The sequence below is a fragment of the Paroedura picta genome, chromosome 5, assembly GCF_049243985.1.
Source record: "Paroedura picta isolate Pp20150507F chromosome 5, Ppicta_v3.0, whole genome shotgun sequence".
NCBI lineage: Eukaryota > Metazoa > Chordata > Lepidosauria > Squamata > Gekkonidae > Paroedura > Paroedura picta.
In genome coordinates, this window is record NC_135373.1 from 70,303,838 (window position 1) to 70,327,694 (window position 23,857).

Here is a 23,857-nt window from a genome sequence, read left to right on the forward strand (position 1 = left end):
TTCAATAGCTCTTGCAGTATTGTAGCATCTTAAACACTAACAAATATATTTTGGCATAAGCTTTTGAGACACACTTTTCTTTTTATAGAACTTTGCCCTGGTTCTTTCATAGTAACTTTTAATATTAATATTAGCACTACTAGTATAGAGGGCAGGCAGTATGGTGCCTTGTAGGCTGCCTAAATAGGGCAGAGGAACTAAGCAAAGTAATAAGTGCTGGATGTGTTGTAGGACAAACAAGTTCTGGTGGTAGCACAAAATGCAGATTATGCACCCTTTGTCTAGTCCTTTGCTTGCCTGTTGTAAAGATTTTAAAAGCATTTTTTACCCTGAAAGAGCTGTAACAAAATTTAAACTACAGCTTTCCTACCTGAGTGCAGTACCTTTAAGACCAACAAAAAAGTTGTTGTGGACTTTCCTACCTGATATCGGAAAATGGTTGGCAGATGTATGAAAAGGAGTCACTGAAGTAATTCTAGGTATGGATTTGCAAGTGCATTTTGTGCTTTTAAATTATATTTTGATCATTATTTAACAGTGTTAAAAATTGGAAACAAGAGATAATAAATAGTAGCAAAAAAGAGACCTTGTAGATAATCAAATCTATAAGGCCATTTTAAACTTTGTATGGAGATAAAATCCATTCAAAAAGATGTGCAAGCCAAGGGGTGTCATATAAGAAGAGGATCTCCATTTTCACCAGTACCAAATTAATATTATTTTGTTTGGGAGATGTTGTATTTAGTCAAGTCTCTAAATAATTTTAATTGATTTATTAAATTCTCCATAAGAGCAATTTCCCATATCCTGATACCCAACAGTCAACTTACATGGAGCTGTGGCTTAAGTGGTCATTTGAAACTACACTTGGAAGTGATGCTATTCAATCTTTATACAATGAATTTTTTTCAGTTCTTCAGGAAACAAGGAAATATTTGGGTTCGGGTTAAGACTGTGTAGTGCTACTTTCTTAATCTCTCGACATATCTGTCCAGAATTGAAATATGACCTTACAAGCCTACCACATGTAGAAAATAAAAGAATCTTGTTCATTGCAGCTGTTCCAACATTGCCCTAAAGGCCTTTTTAAAATATATATATTTATTTGTATATAGATATAGAAAAGAACAAGGAAAGAATATATTGGATCACAATATCACTTTGGCCCTATAACTATACACTAATTAAAAAAAGAGGGGGGACCCCCCCCCCACTTTATCATGACATTTCCAGCACTTACAATTATATTGCCTTAAAAGTGTACAGAAAAAGAATAAAGAAAAGGTTTCAAACACATTGTTCCCCCTTCCCTTTGCTTCTCCTTTCCCTTCCCCAATCTTCTTAAGGGAGTCTCATATCGAGGCTTACTGCACCTTGTTGTTCCCGCAGACTTATATTCTGTCCAATTAGACTTTGGCATGGAAAGTGCAGTTGTACTCTTTTCCACAGAATATTCACCGATAAATCTTGAGGCAGTTGCACTTCCTGGACTCCAATCCAAAATGTATCAGTACAATTTTTTACCTGAGAAGCTCCTTTAAATCGATTATTTTCAAAACAGATCCATGTATCTTTTGGTTGATTCTTGTGTACTGTTGCTTTGAAATAGCTGTATGCCTTTTTTAAAAGGGTGTCCTTATCTGGGAAGTCATGTTTTCTGAGGGCTCTGACACCCCCTTTTCCATCTCCAAAATTTCAGATTTCTCTTCTACTGATGATTTCCAAACTTGTTTAGTGCTGTCATCAACCACTGTTTTTGGTCCATCAATCCTGTTAAAAACTTCTTCCTTGCCGTCTTAGATCTCCTTGAAAATATTCTTAAAAACTTTAAAATCTTGGCTTTGTTTCTCTAATAAATGCACCATTCTTTTTAACATAGACATGTTTTAGGCTTATAACTCACCAGCCAAGCTTAGACAATATTGTAAATAGCCAGGAGAGGTCCTCCCTCAAAGGGTTTTGACGACGTTGCTTAGAAAGTCACGGAGCTTCAGGATAGGTACTGCACGAATGCCTTATCAAGGAAACAATCTCCGTGAAATAATAAACAGACTGGTTAAATGCTTTCTTGTTCTTCAGTGTTATCAGTATATCTCACCTTCCCCCTGAAGTTAAAAGAGGAAAAAAAGAACTGTCAGGAGAAAGGCTTTGTAGGAGGTAACTTCACTGCCGCTTCTTGATAACAGAGCAGGGGTAGGTGTGCGAAAACAATTTAAAGTCACTGGAGAATTACTCACTCTTAGGCATTTGTAGTCAGAGATTAAGCTCCATGAAAATTCTGAAGACTCTTCCAAGCAGCTCAGGGAGTGATAGAAGAAAAACAGTCTTAAAAAAATAATTTGAGAAGACAGAAAAGTTCAAAGATGGCAAACGGCTTCTTCGTGGCCTGGAACACAAACAGCTTGATATCCAGGGAGATAAATCTCCCTAAGGATCAGTTATTGGCCCCACGAGTTCCCAAGAATTTCCTGGGTAGAAAATTGGGGAGGTTTGCGCACCTCGCTCCTTTCTGCCAATTGCAGCTGCAAATCGACCCCTGTCAGGTTCCAGAGTTCACAGAATAGTGAACTGCTCAAGAAGCCATACTTCTCTTGCATATCAAGGCCTTTTGTTTATGTGCTTTAAGTGCTTAATTTTGCCAATAAAGATGATGGGCAATGCATTTTAGACAGACAAAAGGAATTCATTCATTTAGCAAGAAACTAGATTGTTGAATTCACTGCTAATGGATATGATAATGCCCACTAGCATAGGCACCTTTAAAAGAGGATTAAACAGATTCATGGAGGAAATGCCTGTCAGTGGCTACTGCCCTTGGAGCTTGAAGGTAACCTTCATGTCCAGGGGCAGGAAACCTATGAGTATAACCGCTACATCATGGGAGGGGAGGGGAAATTCTTGGCCTCTATGTTTTGTTAGCCTACAGGCAACTGACAGGCCATCCTGTGAAACAGGATGCTGGATTAGGTAGATCAATGACCTGATCCAGCATAAGCACTTCTTGTGTTCTTATAGTATTAGTGTTAAGTTTAAAGTTGCCTCTGATTTTTCAGCTTTTTTGTCAAAAGGTTGAAAAGGGCCATATTAGGTTGTAATCTAACAGGTGAACACTAGGGCTGTCATTAAAATTCCCCACCACCAAAAAAAATCTGGCCAAACCAACCAAAATATCTGACTAACTACTCAGACCATCAAATTAAACCACAAGAAAGAAAACTTTGAATGAAATGAACAGAATCTGAAACAAGGAATGCAATACAAATGAATGAAGAAAAAAGGAAGAAGGGGAAAGGAAAATAAAAACCAAAAAAGCCAGAGGAAAGGACTGAACACAGGGTCATGCCTGCCCCCTGAGATTTGGCACCAGGGGGCACTCCAGAGGCAGCCAATTTCCTAGACCGTTTATGCACTGGAGGTTTCATGCTGGGCTGCAGGCTGGAGTTTTAGTCGTGGCAGGTTGCCCCATCTCTTCCTGTACCCATACGGGGGAACATTTGGCCCGGTGTGCCTCATGTGCCCCAGATTTGTGCTCCTGCATGGAAGCTGGGGCAGTGAAGTTCCCAGTGCGTAAACGGTCTTAGAGGGACTGGGAAACCCAACTGCCACAAACCAGGAACAGCCTGAACCACCAGAGGATGAGCAGCTTCGGCCCAGTCAGGCTGAAACTCAGTTCCCCATGTCAAGCACCTGGACAAGGCAGCAACCAGCCGGAAGACTTACTAGAGGCCACAGGCCAAGGTCCCAGCAAGCCCTGAATGGCAGCATCAGAGGAGGTGATCTACCCTGACAGCTGTCAGAAAATCAACAGGCTTGGGAGCTCGCTGTGCAGATGGGGTCCAGCTGCAGCTCCTTCCTCTGATGAGGATGAGCTCCAAGTGCAGGCCCTTTGCCTGAGGGCTGCTGCACCCAGCTCTGGCTATTTCAGAAGGACCTAGAAGGTTCTTTGTTGGGACAATGTGTGTGTTACTCTGGCTGTCTTCCCGGACAACTCCTGTTCCGGTTTGCTACAGTGAAGCTCTGTTCCTGTGACTCCTGCTTCCAGATCCTTGACTTGTCTTCTGACCACATTCTGGCTCTTCAACCTTTGGCTTGCTTTCTGACCATGTTCTGGCTCTTCGACGTTTGGCTTGGCTTCTGACCGTGCACTGGCTCTTCGATCCTGGTTCTGCTTGACTTTTCTCGCCGCCCCACTTGCTGTGAACTCTGTTCCTCTTGGCTTCCAAACTTCTGGACTGGATTCTGACTTTGTGTAGACCTCCACTTTGACACAACAACCCGGCCGAGTAGGTGCAGCCCAGCAGGGCAGCATGCAAAGAAATAGTTAAAAAGGGGCAAAAGAAAAAAGAACAAAAGAAAGAAAAAGAAACCAACACCAATCCTGCTTTGCTACAACCCACTGCTTGCTGCCCCCAAACCCAGGCCCTGAAAAAGCCATTGCTGTGGAGCTTGCATGCCCACCCACCTGAACCCTCAGATCACCACAAAAGAGAGACCACCACCCAACCTCTAGGAGGGAACACGCAACAAAGGACTGATGAGTAACCATCATGAACATCCCAATGAAAAGCAGCTACCTGAAAAAGACAGACTGCAAAGACTGGATGACTGGCGAGAAGGCAACCAAAATTGGCAAGGCCACCCACTCAACTGCCCAGCTCACAATCCAGCCAGGGACCCACCTCACCACAGAATCCTGCAATCCAGAGCCCACTGCTTCCAGTGTAGTCACTGGAGAGGCAGCTATGACCTGCTGACTGAAACCACCAAAAAACTCACAAGAAACTGCCCAGCCACTGAACAAAGCACATCAATCAACAACCCACACCAGTGAGAATGTTCTGGACTGGATGGGGGGGGGGGCAGGAAGGCATGGGAGGAGGAGGGCTACAGGGGAAGATCAAAAGAAGAGATGATCCTAAGAGAGAATTACAAAGGGAGATAAGATTTCAAGAGGGAAAGAGACAGTAGAAGAGAAGAAGAGTTGGTTCTTATATGCCGCTTTTCCCTACCTGAAGGAGGCTCAAAGCGGCTTACAGTCGCCTTCCCATTCCTCTCCCCACAACAGACACCTCGGGGGGTGGATGAGGCTGAGAGAGCCCTGATATTACTGCTTGGTCAGAACAGTTTTATCAGTGCCATGGTGAGCCCAAGGTCACCCAGCTGGTTGCATGTGGGGGAGCAGGGAATCAAACCTGGCTGGCCAGATTAGAAGTCCACACTCCTAACCACTACACCAAACTGGCTTTGAGGGATCAAGGAAAGCTGTTCCAGAATGCAGTGGCCAGGGTTCTTACAAGAATACCATGGAGATCCCACATGTGGCCCATGTTCAAACAGGTGCACTGATTACCAGCTGAGTCCCAGATCAGGCTTAAGGTCCTGGTATTCACCTTTAAGGCCTTATGCGGACAGGGCCCAGTGTACATGACGGAATCATCTCTCTGTATATTCCCTACAAAGAGCTCTATGTTCTGTCACCGCCAATCGGCTTATGATCCCTGGCCCCAAGGAAGCATGTTTGACCTCAACCAGGACTAAAGCCTTCTTCATCCTGGCCTCCATCTGGTGGAATGAGCTCCCAGAAATCTGGGCCCTGTTGGAGCTACCGTAGTTCCATTGGGCCTGAAAAATGGAGCTCTTCTGACAGGCATTTGGTTGAGATCCAACAGGAACAACAACACGCACTTGTGCCCCCAGAACCCCTCCTCTCACACAGATGTGCCCTTGGAGCAAACAAAAGGGCAACCCTGGACAGACCAACCTATGGGATTCAGTTAACTGTTATTATTGCTGTTAATGTTTTAAATAAGGAATAATCATTATCACCAAATGTTACTGTTACTACTGTTGTTATCTCACTGTTATTATTGAGCCATGTTTTTATCTGTATTATGATTTCCAAGTTTTCTGTAAACAATCCTGAACCACGAGGGGAGGGCAGTATATAAATATAATAAATAAATAAAAGGGCAGATTCTACAGCAGTTGTTGTACTTTAGCTTGTACAAGAAATTGTGTGAAAGGCCTTATTTTGATGCCCCTCTTTGTGAACACAAACATGGCCAGTCCATGAACACAAGATGCCTTCTGCATTTAGGATGCAACCTGTGGCTTTATGCTCATTTTGTCTTCATTTCAAGTTTGAAATGCATCTGTCTCTTCCATCCACATTCAGGGCTGGTAACCATCCCATTATGCTTCAAAAACAAAGAAGAACTCTTTACAGGATGAACTCTACTTTCAGCTAAAGAGACAAACACATGCTTGAAACATGAATGGCTGGCATACAAATATTTTACTTTATTTTTTTCTATAAGAAGTCTGCTAGGTCATCACAATTATAACTGTAAGTACCATCCATCTTACTGGCAGGCATAGGAATGTACAAACATCAAAATCTCTACAAGAATCACACAATAGGTACTAGTATCCCAGACACAACATTAATGTTTTTTTTCAAAGACAGAATAATTGTTTGAGTCCTCCCACCCCTACCCTGTTTCTCTCAAAGCTTGTGTACATGGGTTTAAAATCTCTGCTCTTGGTATCACAAGTTTCCTTCTGAAAATCATTTGTCATCTTAGCTTACAGCAGATTTTATTTTTTGTGCTTGGGCAGTTCACAATTAGTGTTGCTCTCAGCACCCATAAAGTGTTTGCCACGGAAATGTATGTGGTCATTTAATACAAACCAATATTACAGCAAGTAGTTTGCTTGCCCCATTCCAAACTGGTCATAAATCTTTTAACGACATCTCACTGACGTTTCTGGAAAAGGTTTTAAGAAAAAGGGCTCTTCAACCTTCCCCAAAAGTTCCAGGACTGAGTCAAAGTCAAATCTTCTGTCAGTGACAGGATGGGGCAAGACAGCTTTACTTAATAATACAGAAACCACGCTACAAGGGGCAGCTCAGTCTATGAGGGAACCACATTTTATTTTTTGGGAGAGAAAATTTACCTCAGGTTGGGGGGAGTGTTTAGGGGTTCATCATAGTGGCACTGTCCCTCAGCAACCATACATCTCTTTTAGAATTGGAATCTCCACTGGCGTCGTTTCCTCAAAGATCTTAAGAGGTTTTTAAAAATTCTAGCAAGGGGAGGTTTTAACACTCGGGATGACGATGGCTTACCTTTTCAGTCTTTACAAAACAAGTTTTTGAACATCACTTATGAATCACAGGCTGATAAAATATTTTTGAATTATTCACAGTGCAATATTTTATGGCCTAAACAAACTTTGTATATATATATATATATATATAATTAAAAATAAAATTTTCCCCATATAAAAATAGAATGCTTTGAAAGGGTTTACACCAACAAAACTAGCTATTTGCCTACACCAGACAGTCTATACAGTAGTATGCACAGAATTCCACAGGAACAGAAATTGAAACATGACGCTTAATTTAACATTAAGAGCACAGTTGCTTGCTTGTTCCAAAAGCCACATTGCTCCTTTATTTTGATCATGTCAAACTGCAGAACCAGCTGAATGCAACAAGCAGCTATCAGCTACATCCCATTCTCTCCTTGATATTATTATTATTATTGATTTGCGTATGGCATTGCCCAGTCTAGCAACGATCACACAGTACTGCACTTCTTTTGGTTCCGAGTTGGCCCCTCCTTCTGGTTCTTCTGCTGTAGCTCTTTGGATCACGCACACACGGCTGCTCAATCCAGTTCAGCTGCCCAACTGCCCACTCTGAGCTTCTGAATTATTTAACAATGATGATTTCTTAATCTACACTCTGGAATGCTCATGGTCATTCTTCGGCGTTCTGGTTTAATAGGTTTTCTCCACCATGATGCTGGGTGGGAAGTGTTCTATATGCCTGATTCTGCCAAGCTGCTGCAGTAAATCTCATCATGTAATAAAACTGACCCAGAATTTCAAATTGTTTTTAAAACCAATGACAAAAGTGAATCCTCTCCCCCAGACAACCAGGAAAATGATTTTCAAATAGTCAAGACTGATAGAACAAGCAAAGCAAACCTCATGAAATGCAGATGAGAGAATTTTTTTGCAATCCTGGAATAGTCATTATCTGGCTTGGCACTTATGCAACAACAACAACAAAACTGCTGACTACAGGCACCAATTGGGACAATTCATCCTCCAGTGCCTGGCACTCTTCAATACTGACAACTCTTTGAATTCATCAGCTGTACACAATATAATTTATAACACCAGCTGGATTGGTCACAAATGAGGAAAAGCTGGCAAGAGATAAGATGTTGTGGTAACAGTGGTCAGTACAGACTGCTGTAGCTTTCAGCATTGTGAAATTGTCTCCTTGAAATAGTGCAATTTGTATGATGCATATGACAGTGCTTTTACATAACCCAGGTGGCAAAAAATGTAGGTGGCCATTATTTAGGGTTTTTCTTCCTCCCCTGGTTGCACAGCAAAATATATTTAGTCATGTATCTGAATCCCTATCAATGTTGTCCTGGGATGACAGCAGAGAAGGGTAAGGTGCAATGCATTTCACATTGACATAGGTTGCATTTACATGAACATAATGTTCCCCAACAAAAGTGGCGAAGATGGCTGATATATCTGAAACTAGCTCAGAGAACGCTGGCCGTAGTTCAGGTTTGGGATGCCAACACTTGAGCATGACTTTGTACCTGCAGTTGAAAGAGATTAAAAGTTAGTTTTTATCTTTAAAACCTTTGGTTGGCTTGCTATTTTTATATCTATCTCCCACTCTTCTACTACCAAGTTCTCGGAGTAGCTTGGAATGCTTATAAAAATCGAGCATTTTTCCCCTCTCCCCTCTGACTCCCAGTCTTTTAGCTTCTCAGTCTAAACAACTGTTCTAGCCTCTCCTACCAGGACAACCTCTTTAAGAAGTTAGCAGTGAAAAGCCAGGTGTTTATTTATTGTATGGTGTGTGTACTGTAGCCAAGAGATCCAAGGACTGTCTGGCAGCAAGAAAAGAGACATTTGGAGGTGATTTGCCATCTCCTGGCTCTGGGTCATGACCTGTAGTGTTCCTTGGATGAACTACCGCCCAAATCCTTGTAGGTCTCCCATCCACATGCTAGCCAGGCTTGGCCCTGCTTAGCTTCCAAGATCTGATGAGATCAGGCTTGCCTGGGCAGCCAGATCTACCATTCATGATGGACTTGTACTTGCCTGGACAAGTCTCTACTCTGTTACAGGAACCCTTTGGGTCCAGCTCTATTGTCACTGGCAATATCTCCTTTTATTTACTTACAGTGGGTCTGGGCAATATTCAGGCTGCAAAAGCCTTCGTCCTTGTAGCAAATAAACAGTGATATCAAAAGAGTTGACATCTGGGTAGGGTGGGGCCCCTCTGGTCATCAGCTCCCAAAGTAATACTCCAAAGGACCACTGACAAAAGCAAAAGGAAACTGCATCACACAACTGGAGAGATGAAGGGTGAGTAAATGTCTTCAAGCAACATTTTCAGAGTGTAGTAACTTAATGTTGCAGTGAACACAGGAGACAAAGGGTGTGTGTGTGTATACATACATACATACATACAAGCTGGAGCAAGAAGTGAATGGAATATTAAGCACTGTGTACACAGGATGGCAGCTGTGCTGCAATCCAACACATCAGACTAATTCTGCTTAAAACAGAAAGCTTCCAGGCCTGGAAAGATACTGGGACGTGTTAAAGTTAAGTTGCTCTGACTTCAAGGTTAGGGAACAAACTTTCCTTCCAGATATGTTACTGGCGGGTGACAAATCAGTCGTGAATTTAATAATTTTGCAGGCAAGGTGTGTTCTGTTACTCAATCTTAGCTAGCATTTTCTATAGTTTTAGAAAGCGGACAAAATAAAATTAGGGGTAGGAGGAGTCTTTTCCATTTGTTTTACAAACTAAAAGAGCTGAATCTGAGTTCTGATTTTGGATCCCAAGGTTTTGCATTCATCTACCACATCCTCTTTTCCCTTAAATACTTCCAGGAATGCCTTGAAATGTGAAAAGTCAGCAAGAGCAGCATAAATAATCATAGGCACATTACCACATCTGACTTTGTAGTGAACTTCTGAGTTTGCAAACTTTCTAAGGCCATCCATTTTACTGGCAGTTTGGCTCCTGTTTTATTGTGTACGCTGTAGTACTCTTTATCATAGACATCTCGAGCGAGGCCAAAATCAGCAACCTTGACAGTGAATTTTTCATCCAACCTAGGAGAAAAAAAAAATGACACCCCCCCAAATTATCTGGAGCTGAGAAGACACAATTTATATTGTCCTTGAATAGTTTAGGGTCTTTATGGTATCTTTGAAATCAGTCTGAAGATACATCATCTTTTAATAAGTCTGGAGAACTACTGCAGTGTGTGAAATATTAATTCCAAAAGGGGAAAAAAAACAGTTCTACTGTGCTCTTATTGTCATTAAAAGCAGTAGCTGCACTTCTTTAGCATCAAAACCACAGTGAACTTCTGTGCAGGAATCTTTAACAGTTGATGCCCCTGTGTCTTATACAGCCCTTCAGACTTACAAAACCATTATCCTGCACATTGAAAGGAATGCATGTTAAGGAAGGATAAGGATGGACAACCAATCTAGACTGAGCACCATGAATGTTTTTAGCCACAGTCTTGTTAAATGTTCTCTTATTTTACCTCCCATCTCAACATGTGAAGTAGTATAACAAAATTTGAGTCCATTAGTACCTTTAAGACTAACACAAATTTATTCAAGGCATGTACATGAAAGCTCACCCCTTGAATAAATCTTTGTTGATCTTAAAGGTATTACTAGATTCAAGTATTGTTGTATTACTTCACATCAACACAGCTACCCACTTCAATCTATGTGAAGAAGTGTTCAGGAACAATGGTGGGATAAAAGAAGAAGAGTTGATTCTTATATGCCACTTTTCTCTACCCAGAGGAGGCTCAAAGCAGCTTACAGTCGCCTTCCCTTTCTTCTCCCCACAACAGACACTCTGTGAGGTAGGTGAGGCTGAGAGAGCCCTGATACCATTGCTCCATCAGAACAGCTTTATCAGCGCCTTGGCGAGCCCAAGGCCACCCAGCTGGCTGCATGTGGGGGAGTGCAGAATCGAACCCGGCATGCCAGGTCAGAAGTCCGCACTCCTAACTACTACCAAACTGGCTCTCTTTGCAGATTCCACCATTCTTTAATGTTACTGTTGTTATTATGTTAATGTTATTGTTGTTATCACCTTGTTATTACTACAAATGGAGTTACCTGTATCATTTCTTGTTTCATGTAAACCTCCTTGAGCCTTCAGGGAGGGTGGTATATTAAATAAATAAATAAATAAATCAGTATATAATTAATTGGAAGCTGTGAGATTTACTTGCTGTACCAACACTTACAAAACCTGAAAAAAATCTACACTCTCACAGTTTCTTTCCTGTGCTAATGGAAGTCAAACATCAATAATCCAGGACATAAATTCCATTCATGAATGCTAAGTTAATTAATTAATTATGATGAACCAGCACAGTGGCACTGAAAACCACTGTACCCATCAGTTACTGTGTGAATATATGTTATATATTAATTCGTTCTATGTATCCCCCATGTTGTATGTAAAACGCCCTGAGCCATATGGAAAGGTGGTATAGAAATCAAATAAATAAGTTAATTAATTAAACTGTTAGGTCATCCAGCCACTGATAGGATTTTGTGCATAATTCTTGTTTATTACATTTTTATATGGCTGAAATCAAAGTAAAACTAAGGCTGAAGGAAGACCAACTATCAAACCATCTTTTGTTTTTCCTCATGATTCCATGAGGTTTGTTTCTTTGCATTGAGGTAATGTAGAAAAGATTTATAGTTAAGTCAGCATAAGGGAGGTAGAAGGCAATTTATGACAGTAATGATTTAGTATTTGAAAAAACATTTGATGGTTGAACCATGAGAAAGACAGTCATGCCTTCTTTCCCCCTCTCCCAATGCTCAGTGACACGAAAGCTTTGGAAGTCCCAACCTAGGACGATTTCTTGTCTTCCTCTGTTGTTGTCTTTGCCAGCAGGTGAAGACTTTTTGTTTTGTTTAGTGTACCCTCATTAAATGTTGTTGGCTCTCCTCCCACATTGTGTTGTGTGTTTATAAGGTTAAGGTGATTATCAGTAGGACTGTTCTGGCTTGCAGGTGTCCATAGTTTGAACCTTCCTGCAGATACCATCATTATCTCTTTCAAGGATGACGTAATCAATTAATCACAAGAAGCTTTACTCAGTTGTATAATAAGATGGAAGGGAGGGATTAGGAACAGACATTGATTCCTAATTAGATTCAAAGGACCACCTGATGGCAGAGGGCAAAAAGTTATAATAAGGATACAGACCAAAGGGAATCCATACTAGTATGCTTTGCTACATCTTGATGGACTGCAACATATAGAACTAAGGCAGGGGTAGTCAACCTGGCAGGGGGTCATGGGAATTGTAGTCAATGAACATCTGGAGGACCACAGGTTGACTACCCCTGCTTTAAGGTACAGCTTGGGCTCTTATGCTCCAAGAAGGTATATCATCTAATACTACATACTAAATGTATTACATAGAAAAGCTAACTTTTTATTCTCTGTTGCTAAGTCATAGAGACTGTACTGCTTAATGATATCGTTTTAACAACTTGTGAATAAACCTTTATATATTTTACAAAGGTCTGCTTTATTTGTGTACATTTAACCTTGAGGACCCAAAGGGTTGGGTGCGGCTCAGGCAAGGAGCGGTGACTCAGAGGAATCCCAGGCTCGGGCCTCTGACATAATGTTTTGACATTTTTTGCCTTGGGAGCCATACTTGGGTGGAAAGGCAACACAGAAATGTTTTCACTTAGTAATAAAATAAATTATTGGAGGCAAACTGGCCCTTGCACAGACTGCCTCTGTCCCAAGATGCCTTTGGGATCATAAGAAGATCATCACTCCTCTGTTAGAACTATGAAACCACCCTTGCTTTCATCAGTTCCTCTGTATTCTTAAGATAATAGCTCACTATTATAAAAAGGTATCAAACAAGACAATAATAATTAAAACAAAACAAAAAACTTTGTAGATTGTTCAGAAAGAATGAAATTTCAGGAATGGCATAGAGACAGACTTAAGATGACATTTTAGACTAGAGTAGCCATAACAGCAGAAAAGATGTAGAACAAATTTTAGTGGAAAACTGTAGAAAAAAAGTCTAAAAGTAGCAACTCTCTTTGTGAAGCTCAACTGGATTAACCATGCTGATTAGAGATGGGCATGAACCAGAAAATGGAGTTTTGGCAGTTCATAGTCAAATCACAAATCAAACTGGAAATCCAACAAGTTTGTGGCCCCACAAACCCTGTTGAAAGTGATCACTGTTCCTTTAAAGGAGTTTGTAGAAAGCCTGAAAAACAACTGAGCGATGGGGAACAGGCTGCTCCTTGTCACTCAACTGTTTTCTGAGATGTCTTCTGCAGTCCCTTTAAAGTTTCAAGGGACTGTACAAGACAGCCCAAAACAGCTGTGAGATGGGGTCCTCTCTGCTCAATTGTTTTTGTGGCTTTCACAGGGCACAGAAAGCAGGGGTTTAATGGGGCTTGGAAATCTCTATAAATCCCTGATTTCTCTTCTATCCTCAATCTGCCATGAATTGCTTTAAAATGAACTTTGATTCATGAGTCACAAGAGGGGATATTCAGGATGAATTTAGCTTTGTGAATTGGTTCATGCCCGTTCCTAAAGCTGATTACGTACATGGAAAGCAATGGTCTTGAGATCATCAGGTGCACACCTCTAAGTTCCATAACACAGTAATAAACAAATGCTATATCAAAGTGGTATTCCTTCACCTAGACATCATTTATAGCAGGGATAGTCAACCTGTGGTCCTCCAGATGTTCATGGACTACAAGTCCCATGAGCCCCTGCCAAATGCTGGCAGGGATTCATGGGAAATGTAGTCCATGAACATCTGGAGGACCACAGGTTGACTACCCCTGATTTATAGGATAGCTTGGATATTGGATGGCATGTACTTACATGCAATTTCTTGCTGCCAAGTCTCTATGGACAAATTTCTTGCTTGCAAGGTATTTCATCCCCTTTGCCACTTGCAGGCCAAAGCCAATTAAATCTTTTACTGTTGGATTCTGTAAAACATAATGGCACTGACAATTATGTAATATAACAGAATTAATTACTCTGAAAAAATAAGTGATGAAGCTAGCCTTTTGTTTTTATTTTAGTATTGACAGGTTCTATTCATGTATGCAATATATTTATAATCTTCAATTTTAATATATCTGACTATGCTGCTGAACATTTCTACAGACAGAAAGATGTCTACCAGTAAAATGAGACTCCCTTTCTCCCTTTCCTGCTACAGCTCCAAATATCGCTGAAATACCACTTCTGGTGGTCGTGAACTCCCAAGGCCAGGATGAAGGAGAAGTAAGAGGTTTTTAGCAACCGGGGGTGTGTGTGTGAAAATATTCCCTCCTTTCATTAGTGGAAATCCACCATAGATCCAGCTCAGTTTTCTGAAAACCTCCAAGATGAGTTCAGAAGAAGAAAAAATGCAGTCAAGCTAAGACACCAAAGAATTTACTTAATTAAAATATTGGTATGTTCTAATAATATGATGTATACTGGGAAATATCAGCTGAAGCTAACTCATGAAGCTAAGCTAAAAGAGGGTCATGGCCACTTTACCACCCCATTAAACTTTCCAGATTGCTCCTTGATTATATTTGAAATGTGTGGACAAGCAACACCGATTTGGTACACTGCTTAAGTGTGCCCATCACAACAAATTGTTGTTAGATCAAAGACTTCCTAAACCACCTAACTTTCAATTTTCTTTTGTGTACAAAAGGAATGCACAACCCATAAGCTCATTCCTGTAAAGTCTGGGTAGAAAGTTAATGAATGACAGTATTTAAACTGAAAAAGTATTTCTTGGTTCAGTAAACACTGTCCTCTGTTTACTGTAAGTAACCTTAGACCCCTACCTGTTAGCTTCCTGAAAGGAAGTAAAGGATGGGGAAGGCATTAGGGAGACAACAAAATTCTAGAAAATGTTTTTGTGGTATTTGTGCTGATAAATAGGTATTGAGTGATAACAGCCTTGATGAACACTGCAGGATGAAATAATTTCTTGTCTGGAAAATAACATTAAAGTAGAAGGAATCAAGCCATTCTCTCAGACCATTTACAACAATTTTCTTGGCCTTACATATTCTTTCTCAGGAGAAAGAGAGGCTGAAAAGCAGAATGTAAAACCAGTATACATATACATACATGTGAGTATACATACATGTGTCTCATTCCTAATGAAGTTTCGTAGATCTCCATGTTTCATGTATGGAAGCACCACCAATGGAGACCCTTCATTGGGCAAGCAAATTCCAAGCAATGATAGGACATTGGGATGAGTGAAATCTTTCATTATGATCCCTTCTTTCAGAAACTGAGCTACTTCATCCAAGTCTGTAATCCCTGAGAAATCCAGTAGCAAAACCAAATCAAAAAGTATCAGCATTTCTTATTAAAAAATATTAGAACTTCTCTGAAACTTGCAGGATTCTTACAAATCCTTTTCCTTTACCATTCCCTTTATTCAAAGTTCAATGAACTCAGTTTAAGTATAGTTTGTAAAAGGCTGGATAAGGACCACTTTCAAAATTATATACATCATATCTATTCAGGAAAGGAAATGATGAAGTGCTTACAGGACTGGGAACCACACTTCCACAGCCAAATAAACTGGAAATGTCACTTGTCCTGTCAAAATTTGTCATTGCTACAATATACTGAACATATTTAAAACATACATCTAAAGTTCTAAAAAATTTTCCTTATCTTTTTATATTCCACTTCCCTTTCTTTTTTATCTACTAAGCACAATAAACAGAAACATCCCAATGTAAAGCCAGAGAGAGAGTCATTATGGACGTGTGTCAACTTGTTCCTGCTGTTTTCCAACTGTCTCACTCATAAAAAGCAAACATGAAACAGCCTGGTGGCATGTAAAATGATACTGCTGCAGGTTTTTTCTTGCCTTTAATTTTTTGTTTGTCAAAGGGGAAGGGAGGATGTGAGCATTCTTTCATAGAAGACATAGCAAGGTAAATATATCCTTAGTGGAACTTTATCCAAGCTCTGGGGGAAAATCCCACTGGAAGTGGCCCCCATTCAGCTGATAGTGCAGCTCTGTAATACACAAATGTATAGATTGCCTTTGCTTTCTCTGGAATTGGTTAGCCATTTGCTATGAAAGAGTATTGTGACTCACTGTTCAAGGACTTCACAGCACAGTGAATTTTGTTGTCATCAGTATCCAGCAAAGTCCCATGATAGACACACCCAAAGTGTCCTGCAAAAAGAATCCCTAAGGTTAACTTTATGTTCCCTTGTGGCTTAGCCATGTCACTGCAGACCAGTGATATTCACTCAGTGGCTCAGGATCCACCTGCAGCTTTGCTGAGCACTATTTCTCAATTTGGCAACCTGCCACATGTTTCAGGAAAATGGAGAAAACTCTTTCTGGTGAGACTTGTGGCTCTTTCTGTTTTCCAACTTCAGATAGTCACTGCAATCCTCCCTGGAATGTCTCATTCCTGGGGTTGAAATGAAAGTGGCTCTTTTGGATGATGATAATTGCAAATGTGGCCAGTGCTATAAACTATGTCACCATTCAGAAGGATAATATATGACTTGTCAGCAAGAGGCCAACTAATAGATTCAGGATGAATGGAAGGATTTTCACTCATAGGATATAATTACATGAAATATATAATATAATAATAAATAATAAAACATAAAACAATATATAATAAAATACAAGTAATGTAATATAATTACAATTTATATTACTTGTTATAACTTAATTATATTATTTTATATGTTTTAATCTTGCTGTTACCTGCCCTGAGCCAACCGGGAAGGGCAGGCTATAAAAATAAAGTTATTATTACTGTCACAAGATATCATAACGGCCACTGGCCTTGATGGCATTAAATGAAGTTTGGAATGGTTATGGTAAATATATCAGCATTTATTTATAATGATGAAACCTTTATGTTCAGAGACAATATACCTCTGAATACCAGACAGTGGGAACAAATAGGGCAGACCAATTGCCACATCAATGTCCTGCCTGTATGCTTCCTAGAAGCATCTCATCAGTTATTATTGGAAACAGGATGATGAATTACGTAGACCTTTGATCTGATCCAGCAAGGTTTTCTTGAGTTAACAATACTAAAACTATTTTTCAATGTCACAGCCTCAACTGACTAGAATACATAGATTTCAAGGCATGTTTGCCAGTATTCTTGAACAGACTTTTGTTGAATCAGGCTTGTAATGACCCACTCATCCTGTTGCCAATGCCAAATAATAATTGCTTCCTTATTAACTAAGCAAGGTTATTTTAGGCTTAAAAATGACTACCATAAATAGATGCAGGCAGACAAGGGAGTAAAATTTGTTGTGGGTTAATAGTATGTGTTATTCAGCCTCCTATGATATAGCAGTATAGATCTTGGAGACCAGATACAGATAAAAGAATAACTAGTGGCCATAAACTATTGTTGCAATATCAACTGCTGCTCCTATAATCTGGTGATCTGCTTTGAACCTCACAGTGGAAACATATCAAATGTGGTTGATTTGCTTTGCAGTTTTTGCCGGAAGCTTTGGCACATTCATGAACCGGAACCAGAATTTTATCATGTTCCTAAATAAAACCAGTGGTTCATTCTCAGAGAATGGTTTACAAAGCTCATGATCCAGTATTCAATGGATACACCATGTTCCTGGATGTGATGTTAGCAGGTTTAATGATGGCCTTCTGAGCTCTTTGGAGAAGGAAGGGGGAAAGTTCTTGAAGATGCAGAAGTACTGTTGACAAATGACAATTCTAGACCCACAAGAAACTGGCACCATCTGAACACAAAAGAGTCATGCTGAGAAAAATAATGTTTTATGGGCTTCAGCTGCAATCCAAGGACACTGACTTAAGAACAGTCCACCTGTTTATGCTCTGTGTGAATACATAAAAGATCAGGCTGTTGGAACTCATGAGTGTGCTCAGCTCAACCATATTAACACTTTATTCTTCTATGCATTTTTAAAAGATGTAAACCCCTTCTCTGCCTAATGTTTGGAATCTGTAAAGCATTGCAATATAAATCTGTATAATATATGAAGGCCAAACATTAAGCCCTTACCATAAGATGTTAAACTGTACTACACTGATGCTGGGATGCAGTAGTTACTCATTTATATAAAGTAACAAAAGGCATAATTGTGAGAAAGTGCTGATTGCTTTGACCAGTGAAACACTTACCTCTTCCTATTACTTCACTGAAATGCACTATCAGGCTATCAGGGCCAATCACCACGTGCTCAACTTCTTTGACCAAATCTGGATTTAAGGCACTGATGTCAATATGGACATTCGTCTGCAGCAATGGGCTGGCTAAATCAGAGTCTCCAGTAGACAAAATGGGTGATAAATCTGTGTGAGGATACTGGGCTGGCCTGCATGATCCATTCTGAGATAAAGCTGGAAACTGATCTACAAAAGGGGAAAATAGGAAGCAGCTATATTAAGAGCAGGTTTAATCATAGCAAGGTTTCATTTGAATTAGGCCTGAGCCACAGCACAATTGCAAACCTTGGAATGTTCAACCTAACAAGAAAGAAAAGATTAGCAATGCAATTGTACCTAAAACTTGTACCAATCTAAATCCTCTGAGTTAATAGGTGTGGAGAATTCTAAATCTGTTTAGGATTGTACTGCAGTGGTAAGAAAGAGCTTTCAGGCCACCTGACACAATTTACTGAAAGGCTTTAAGTCACATACCTCTATCAAAATGCAGCTTCTCCAGCATGTGCTGGGAGTCCTACATTAGCCACTAAATTGTCTCCAGTTTGAACAAACACACACACACACACCACTCCAGATTACCAGTGCCAAAACTGATTGAGGCTGCCACAGTGAAATATAAAGATCCTGATTAATTTTTCATTTTCCCAGAGTCTTTGTCTTTCTACCGATTCTATCTAGAGATACTTGGGAAATGACACATTAGGGGGAAGGAGGAAATAGCAAAGACCATCGGTTATTGTCAGATTATAATTTGGCGAGCAACTTGAAACCTGATGAATATTCCCCAAGTACTCGTGACTCTATTTATTTAGTGGTAAATATTCAACGAGGAAAAATAGCTTTTGTGATTCATATCCTGTAGCTTTGAAAGATAACAAAGTTAGCACAGGAGATGCAATAAAATTTCCCATGATTCTTTCAACACAAGAACCACAATATCTCATTTAAAAACAGTTTTTAATTGACTGATGGGATATTGCTTTCCCAATTTTTAGATTAATACAATCTAGAAATATCATATTAAAGCAGAACAAAAGTGAACCTGGAAAGGTTCCACTATTAAATAAGACTTGAGCGTGCAAGCCAATGAGATCTACTCAGGAAGACTCCTTTGCAGACCAGATTCCCATGCATGCATCCCAGTGCAAACCATGAAAGTTGCAACATGTCAAGATCATGGGACTCTGTCTTCTTTCATAAGAGATATCGTAACAATTCATCAGTACACAAACAACCCTTTTGGGTCAGAATAAACCTGTTTGGCTACTTTATTTATGCATGCTTTTAATCTTGCAAAATGACCAGTTTAATGATATATCCAGTACATTTGAAATAACACAACACTTTTTATCCATCCAGTTCATTTCTCCACTGCTCTTCCTAAAGGAACTCAATGTACATAGCTCTCCTTTTGGCATTTTATCCTTAAAGCATCCCTGAAAGAGTTTGGCTGAAAGGGGGAAAATAGCCCATTAAGTATCCTGGTGAGGTGGGAATTTGAAACCAAGCGACCCAGAGCTTAATCTCACCCAACCTGACTTTCTACTCACAATTTGACCAAAATTAGAACTGTTAGCTACCACTGACTTTGCTGTGAGATTCCCAGTGGAATCAAGGCTACGAAAATGAGTTACATGAGTTACAATCTGGGAGGATTTTGGGAAAAGACAATGTCTGGTATACAAGGAATAAGATAAGAAGACCCTGAAGGAAGCAGTGGTGTACAGCATGGCTTACAGAAAGGCTCACAGAGAATAGCTATTCAGTTTGGAGAGAAAGAACGAAGACCCATCACACTGAAAAAGGCATGAGGACTGTTATCCATATTGACTGCCCAGCTGGTGCAGAGTGACAGGCTACTTTGGACTAGAGGTGGGCATGAACCTGGAAAATGGAAGTTCATTGGATTTGTGAGTGGTCACTGGTCAGGGAGAAGTCTGAACCCCGAACTTACCCGGACCCAACTGTGTTCACAAACCTTTAAGTTCACTTTAATTCATTAACTGTTTAGCTGTTTCCTGGGGTGCTATATATGACCCATTATGCACGGCAGCAGCCACACTGGGCTTCCGCCATTCCATTGTGCCAGGGGAAAAAGCCCTGCCATCCCCTGATTACACACGGGGGCGGAGCATCCAGGGCGCACACTGGATGTCCCGGTGCAACGGCCCCATGTATGCAACACGGGGCCAGAAATGTTGGGTGTGCTCAGAAGTGGCACCAGCGGTGGAGGGGGGGATCGGGGGCATGGGCTCCCCACTGCACAATGGTGGGGAGCATCATGCTGCTCTCCCACCATGGCAGGGGCAGAACGACGCCCCAGCCAGCTCTGCAGCTCCGCAGAGCTTGCAGGGCCATGCGGTGTTCCTGCAGGGATATCGTAGGTTGGGGCAGGGCCGGGCCAAAAGGCTCAGCACTGTCGATTACACATGGCGCTCGCAGTAACTCAAAGACCATGGAAGTTCCCACATTCCTGTAATGTGGACCTTCCGTGGACCTGGGACAGGACACGGCCACGCTGGCAGTGGCGGCGTCTGTAATAATGGATTTTCCCCAATGCTCTGACGCCACCGGCGTGGGCATTCCAGCCCGTGCATAATGGGTCTATGTGAAATTCACTGTGGAGCCCCCTGACCGTATCACCTCATTGTGGACATGGTTTCTAGGTCTTGTCAAGTATCTACTCTTCTCCCCTTTGGCCCTGTGAATTAGTCATCCACCCACCTACCTTCCCATGCCATAGTTTTATTTTGTTAGTTTAGTGGGTTTTTTCCAGTTATTCCCATTCCTCTAACATTTTTGGCCAAAATTCTGCATCTCTACAGGGGACAAGTGGTACCCACACATATGACCATGAGGTTCCACAAGCTTGGATGGACCTGGGTGGGGTGTAGCTCCCAACATGCTTTCTGGGTCAGGTGCTCTGACTTCCCATCTATCTACCAACCTAACCAACTTAATACCTACTACCTAACCAGTTATCTACCTACCTAACCAACTGTTTACCTGTCTACCTAACCAATTGTCTTATCTCCCCACTTACACCACCATCTCTCCACCTGTGTAATACCTGCTGAGCAAAACTACCTATGAGCACTGGACTCAACTGAACAAAAGGTATAAAATAGGCTGCAATCACATATGTATCACAGTGTACAGACATCTGATAATGACAGGTGAGAAAATGGGAAATTAAACTACAGAAATCCTTACTGGTCAAAAAACAATACCTTCAAGAAAAGTGGATCTGTAATCCACAGATTCACTTGACACCATTTCCGTTGTGGGACTCACACTTCTTGCGCTGACAAGCCTGTCTAAGTGAGGAGTGTGTACTCTTCCATCGTAGCGTACAATCTCTCTGCCTAGGTCTTTATATGGAAGAAAAAATGCATCAAGTACTGAATTCAAGAGCACCTAAAAGATTTGCCCCCAGCATAAGGACAGAAGCAACATTCTTATACTGAATCTGTGCAAGCTTGAGTATCACGGGGACTGCTGTATTGGGGCAGGCTTCTATTGTTTTATAGAAATGACACAGCAAAATATTTTTCTTCCCCCATTTAACAGAACAGCAGCATTATTTTGGCTTTGTCATTAAAATGGATTTGTAGCTAGGAGCTCTCTCCAATTTGAATAATATACTAAGGTACAACTTTTAATAACCTTGGATTTACAGTTCAGAGGCATGCTAGCCTGGATCCAGAGCCACTAACATAATTTTCCATTTCCACATTAGAGAAGGGAAGGAAGCTTTACTAGCAAGTAAGAGGTTAATCTTGCTGGGCTGAAAGGAGATAGCTGAGCAACAGAATAACCATGCTGGTCAGTTGTAGGGAGTCAAGCAGTTTTGATAGCAACACTATTTAACACAACCACCAGGCAGGGAGGCCTCCACAACCGCAATCACACTGAGTCTATTCAGCATGTCTGTCTATTGGCTTAAGTAGTCCATCTTTCATGAAGAAACACCCCCAATTCTTCATTCGTAATCAATGCACCTTTTTATTTAAGGCTGGAATGCTATGGTGCTACCTCTCTCTCTTCCCACATTCTGCAAGAAGTCGTTGCCAAACTTCTTTATCTCCTACTACAATGAACTCAGTGCTGTCCTGGATTTGTGCAAATTCTTTCTTCGCCCACCTTGCCTCTTCTGTCCTTCCTTCATCTTTGTAAATTCTTGGGGCCTTTTTGCTAATCCAGTAAAATGAGATACAGATTGAAAGCGTAGCATTAACAATAATAATCTACCTTTGATTTGCTTTCTCTTTTTTCTCCACAGGAAAAGCCCAAAAAATAACAAGAAAAGAAAAATGGATATTGAAACAACTCCAGCAATGAGTCCTTTGAAATTCTGATCTGGCAAAACCATAACTTTCCCAATAAGTGCTGATGAAACTTCTCTCTTCCACTGAAAGAAATAAAGACAGAAAGGATATCCATTCAAAAAGCAAGGTCTCATTAATTGTACATGCACACAATTAACATACCCTGCTCTTTTCCCTTGCCAGCTCTTGTCCCATTTTGTCTTGTTTACGCTGCAGATTTTCTTTTCACTTGCACAACATTTGAGGATGGTGATGAAGAATTTTATACTCTGCATCACTATGGGGGATTTTTATACTCCACTTCTCACTACCCAAAGGAATCTCAAAGCGGCATACAATTGCCTTCCCTTCCTCTCAACACAACAGACACCCTGTGAGGTAGGTGGGCCCGAGAGAGCTCTGACAGGACTGTGACTAACCAAACATCACCCAAATAAATAAATGCCTCCTGATTACTTCAAAGACAGTTTTGGACTCTAGCCTTCATCCTAAACCCTGCAATTTTTGACAATGCCTCAGATTAGCTGATCTCAAACACTGAAGATGGACGTGCAGTCTAGTTTCTACAGTTTAAGAGCAAGATGTTTTTGCTAGGACTGGAAAGAAATTCGAAGTGTCAAAAGATTTTGTAGGAACCTGTGCTTGACATATAACTAGAAACAGAGTGTAACCCTAAAAACACTTTCCTGGACAAAACTGTTTGAGATTCTGAATAGACTTGTTTAAGATTGCTCACTAGTTTAGAAAGTACTTAAGGCAGTTTTATACTTTGAGGTATGCATTAGCTGAATGCACAGCCCTACTCCGTAGGGGTTTTCAAGATACATCATGTACTTGTAAGGCACATGTAAGCTTTGAATTTTCCTGTTTGGGAACGGCTGCAAGTTAGGAATGTTTGGGTATGTAGGGCCAGCAGCAAACTGTCAACCCCCCCTCCCCACAATAATGGCTGAGGAAGGGCAGTAAAACTTCTGCTGGTTTAAAGAAAAGACTTTCTCAGCCAGTCAGTGAATTCTTTTCTTGATAACATTGTTGCCTTTCTACAAGGAGATCTGAGAAGAACACATTGTTCTATTGGCAGATGACAAGGTTTTAATCTAGGTTTTTTGGGGGAGGTGGATTATAGTAACCCAAGGAAATTTTCATTATCCTTTACATTCCATTCCTTTTGTCTATTCCAAGA

General features: G+C 40.7%; 1 protein-coding gene across 7 annotated transcripts in view; it reads right to left on the minus strand.

Annotated features, from left to right (window-relative positions):
- Nucleotides 1–6,276: 6,276 nt before the first annotated feature.
- Nucleotides 6,277–23,857, minus strand: part of MET (MET proto-oncogene, receptor tyrosine kinase) — a 123,352-nt gene continuing 105,771 nt past the window's right edge. For all 7 annotated transcript variants that reach the window (XM_077338443.1, XM_077338442.1, XM_077338439.1 and 4 more), the window contains 9 exons: nt 22,598–22,757; nt 21,577–21,717; nt 18,302–18,532; nt 16,244–16,324; nt 15,266–15,447; nt 13,990–14,099; nt 10,007–10,172; nt 9,230–9,366; nt 6,277–8,636 (listed from right to left, as the gene is read on the minus strand). In XM_077338443.1, the coding sequence (XP_077194558.1) occupies nt 8,426–8,636; nt 9,230–9,366; nt 10,007–10,172; nt 13,990–14,099; nt 15,266–15,447; nt 16,244–16,324; nt 18,302–18,532; nt 21,577–21,717; nt 22,598–22,757 (1,419 nt within the window). In that variant the 3' untranslated portion in view covers nt 6,277–8,425. The remainder of the gene's footprint in view (nt 8,637–9,229; nt 9,367–10,006; nt 10,173–13,989; nt 14,100–15,265; nt 15,448–16,243; nt 16,325–18,301; nt 18,533–21,576; nt 21,718–22,597; nt 22,758–23,857) is intronic.